The following is a 4066-nucleotide window of genomic DNA, read 5'->3' on the forward strand; positions in this document are numbered from 1 at the left end:
AAAACGTCCTCGCCAAAACTGAGAGGAGAACGAGACGTGGGCTTCGGCGACGGCGCGCCGGTCGGCGTGCGCGCGTTTCTACCTTGCCGCTGAGAAACGCTGGCTTAAAGGCCAGCGCGTGAGGGACGTAGGCGGGGGGCTAAGAAAAAGGAAAGCCATCAACATCCGAGACGGGGCGGGCGTGAAGTCATCTGAGAGGAGTGAAGCATACGTGCGGCGCCGCGTCCTGCTCTTTGACGCAAAGTCGCTCCAGCTGAGCCGTGAGGTCGGCGGTCTCCAAACGCAGCTGCAAACGCCAACGTTCAACATCCAAACCCCCCCCCCCCCCACCCCTCCCCCTCTTACGTCATTCCTGGGCTCCAGTGAGCATCTGCGCCGCGCCGTTGACCAGCTCGCGTCACTTTCGTCCATCGTACGGACGACGTCGGGTGCCTCTGCTTGGGGGACGAGGGGGAGAAGAAAGAGGGAAAAAAAACAAAACAAAGGCCATCGGCGGTGACATCATCGCCATCTCCTGCAGGCATGACATCATTGCACGGACACAGTCGACACGGTCAGCCATCAGGGAAGGCGCGAGCGATGTGACGGTACCTCGTCGGTCGGCGCGTCTCCTCTCGGGCCCGTTCCCGGAAAACACGGCCTTCCACAGAGCCCCGGCCCCGCCTCCTCGCGCTCGCCAGAAGCGCGGGGCTCGGAGCCGTCGGCGGCGCTCTCTGGCTTCTTCTGGCCCCGCCCCCTCAACATGCTCCTCTCGCGGCGGGAGGCGGCCCGGAGACGGCCGAGCTTCTCCGGCTCCGGAGCTTTCCTTGCCGACGAGCGCCCGGGTGGGCGGGGCTTCGTTCTCAAGACGGGAGGGGGAGCAGGCGGAGGAGGCGGAGTCGACCTCGCTCACGAAGGAGGCGGTGGAGGGCGTGCCGAGGAGGGCCGGAGTCTCGCCCCAATCTGCCGAGACCGGCGCCCGCTTGAAGGATCGCCGCTGGCGACGAGCCAACGGCGGACTTGGGCGCTGACTGACCGTCACTGGATTCTTCCTCGCTGGCCGTCTCATCTTCCTCTTCGTCCGACTCACCGGCCATCGGCCGCAGGCGGCGACGTCGCGCTCTCTCCCAGGCCGCCTCGGTCGTCCGCGGGGCCCAAGTCTCGGCCTCCGTCTCGGACGGGGCCTCGGAACTGAATGCGGACGGACGGTCAGCTCGCGCCGGGACGTCCGAGCGCCGAAGTCGTCGCTCACCCGGAAGTGCGGTCATCGTTGTCTGTGCTGAGGTTGAAGCAGGTCAAGATCTCCTCCGAGATCTCCTCCACTGTCTCTTCGGCCTCCGCGTTGTCGTTCTCCAGGTCGATTCGCTCTCGCGTCACTGAAAATCCTGTTTGTGGGCACACGCACGTTCACATTGACGCACCCCGGCGGTGGGGGGGTTGCAAGCCGCGCCACGTGACGTCAGCTCACCTGACGAACGGCGACACTCTGTTGCCACGGAGACTGGAGAGTCTGCAGACGACAGCGGCGACGTCTGCAGACATCACAGACGAACAACATCATCGCCGTCGTCATCAACACGCCCCGCGGTGCCGGCCGGGATCGCCCATTCCTGTCGCCACGACAACAACAGCCCAACACAAACTTATTCATCATTTTGGTCCCCCCCCCCGCCCCCTTCAGGCTTCTGCACAGTTAAAACGCGGCCGCACAACCGGCACGGGCTGTCATTTGGGGTGGGCGGCTTGCGCGAGCCTTGAGCCTTGTCCAGCCGTTCCCATCGGGGACGTTCCTTCTTGAAGTCTGAGGTCAAGGCGCCGGCCAACGCGGCCGCTTACGCAAGAGGTCCGCCGGGCCGGCGTTGGGTCGCGCGCCGTCATCAACTGCTTTGTTGGTTTCTTTGCAGATGGACTGGCGCTCGTGGACGACTCGCAGTGGTGCGCACATGAAAACTTCCCTAAGAAAGAGGGGGGGGGGGAAACGTTGAGGAAACGGAGCCCGGTGCGCCATGCGCTCTTTCCACCTGCGCATTGAGCCACTCGTCAGGCTGCCAAACGGCTCTTGATGGAAAATCGACACATCGATACCGGCGGAAAGGGAGAGCCACCCTTGCCGTCGCGGTGTTCATGAAGCCACGCCGCCTGACCTCTGACCGTACGCCGCAAGCGCGCGCGCTTACCGCTGGCAGCGTGGAATCGGTAGGCGGCAATTCTGAGCGAGCCGCGACACGCGTGGCATACGAAGCAGCTCCGGTGGAAGAAAAGACCTTCGGCGCTCAGACGCTCCATGGCGTAAACTTTTTGGTGGCAGAAGAAACACACGTCGCTGACGCACGCCGTCTGGACGCACACACACGCACGCCTCTCGTTGAGCGCCGACGGACATTCCGGCGATGCTGCGAAAAGAGCGGCGTGTTCCTACAGGATCGTCGCCGTCGGCGACTTCCCGGTCGAAGCCAACGTCCCGGCGCCAGGCCGGCGTACGCCGACTCTGACGCCCCAAAAATGGAACAAAAGCGTGACAAAGGCAAACACGGACAGGCGGCAATCACGTTCGCAAAGAGGCGCGACCTCGGGAGGAGGAGAGCCGTGACGCAGCTTGGCCTGCAGCAGGAGGGCCACGGAACGCACTCGGGAGCCGGGGGCCTTTGCCATGACGCGGTCCGGCGCCGGGTCCCACGACTCAACGAGAAGAAACAAAAGTGTTGCCGTCACGCCCGCGGAGCGCAAACGCTAGGATGCTCTTTGGAGATGAGCCAGTCACCCGCCGCTGGTCTCGGCGCCGCCGTTCGCTGCGCGTCCTCTTCTTCTCCTGCGGAGCAAAGGTCGCACGGCTCGAAGGGGGTGGCGGGGGGGAATTCGTCGCTCCAAAAAGCTTCAAGACGCCGCCCGCATACCTTTGACCTTTGCCGACGCGACGGGCTGAGTCCGAGTCTGCTGAGGAGGGAGGCCGGGGTCACCAGGGCGGCTCTGACCTCCGAACTCTGGGACAGCGAACCTGAAGGCGACACGACACGCAAGCGCACTGGCCAACCGCGAGCAGCAAAGGAGATTCGTCAGCGACGCCGACTCGACTCTTTTCTGATGACGCCGACTCTCAAACCTGCTCGACTTTGTCGAAATGGCCTCAGCCCGCCGCCAAATATCCGCGGATGAAACGAGCGCGGGTGGTACGACCGCGCTTCTTACATCATTGACGTCGGGGGGTCTCACCCAAAGAGGGCGGGGCATCTCGGAGCACCTGGTAGAGCTGGCTGAGGTAGACGACCATGGACAGCGCGTCGGGTTCTCCCGCGGACGTCATCTCTTCCACCGTCATCAGGGGCGAAATTCCCAATTCTCGCTCGCACACGTCGAAGGCCAAGCGAACGTTTTCTTCCTCCGCCGCCGGGTCGAGGGAGTCGAAGTCTCTGGAGATGGACGAGGGCAAAAGCGCAAGATCGCAGGCCACCGTTGTTGCTTTTCATGCCTTTCGAATCCAGACGGTCAACTCCGGCGAGCGGCTCGCGGTTCTTTCGGCCGGACGGGGAAAGGAAATCGAAGCGCGTCGAGCCGAGCGACGGGTTTCCTTACAGCAGCTGGGGCCTGCAGCTGTGAAGCAGGGCGCACAGGGCCGCGCCGCTCTTCCACGACGCGGTCAGGTCGCTGACGGCGACGCCCCGGTAGCCCGCCGTCCGCTGGCGACACCACGCCAGGAGCTGGTTGGACTCGGACAGCGACTCTTTTGGGAGCGACGCGGCGGCGGTGACGCCGATGCGCTCGAAGGGGATCGAGCGGAGACCGCCGCGCTCGCCCGCCGTCCGCGCCGGCGCTTCGAGGGCGTCGGCCGTTTGCGTCTCCTCTCCCGTGTCGATCAAGTGTCTCACCTGGACGGGAAGCGGACGGCGTGGAGCCGCTTTACGCCTGGATGGATTTTCCGGATGCGGCGAGGCACAACGTGTACTTGGTCGGACGTGACGCTCGGACAGACGTTGACGTAGCGGCTGGACGGGTCCAAGGAGTACAGGGAAAGGTTTTTCTGCATGTTTTCCGGCGTGGTCTGAGCCAACAAACGGTACACGCTCTCTCTGGACACAGACGGACGGGCGGG

The 4066-nt window shown here is 64.2% G+C and overlaps 1 protein-coding gene across 1 annotated transcript in view; it reads right to left on the reverse strand.

Moving 5' to 3' along the window:
• LOC109532568 (protein-methionine sulfoxide oxidase mical3a-like) overlaps positions 1-4066 on the reverse strand; it is a gene marked incomplete at its 5' end in the record, with an annotated part of 31510 nt that overhangs the window by 3133 nt on the left and 24311 nt on the right. The window contains 17 exons of the mRNA XM_019897449.1: positions 14-139; positions 212-286; positions 346-437; positions 592-942; positions 1016-1170; positions 1232-1364; positions 1448-1511; positions 1816-1934; positions 2157-2316; positions 2399-2467; positions 2548-2658; positions 2741-2788; positions 2874-2974; positions 3190-3386; positions 3550-3697; positions 3770-3842; positions 3920-4043. Coding sequence (XP_019753008.1) covers positions 14-139; positions 212-286; positions 346-437; positions 592-942; positions 1016-1170; positions 1232-1364; positions 1448-1511; positions 1816-1934; positions 2157-2316; positions 2399-2467; positions 2548-2658; positions 2741-2788; positions 2874-2974; positions 3190-3386; positions 3550-3697; positions 3770-3842; positions 3920-4043 — 2146 coding nt within the window. The remainder of the gene's footprint in view (positions 1-13; positions 140-211; positions 287-345; positions 438-591; positions 943-1015; positions 1171-1231; positions 1365-1447; positions 1512-1815; positions 1935-2156; positions 2317-2398; positions 2468-2547; positions 2659-2740; positions 2789-2873; positions 2975-3189; positions 3387-3549; positions 3698-3769; positions 3843-3919; positions 4044-4066) is intronic.

The sequence above is a fragment of the Hippocampus comes genome, unplaced genomic scaffold (genome assembly GCF_001891065.2).
Source record: "Hippocampus comes isolate QL1 unplaced genomic scaffold, H_comes_QL1_v1.1 scaffold81, whole genome shotgun sequence".
Lineage (NCBI taxonomy): Eukaryota > Metazoa > Chordata > Actinopteri > Syngnathiformes > Syngnathidae > Hippocampus > Hippocampus comes.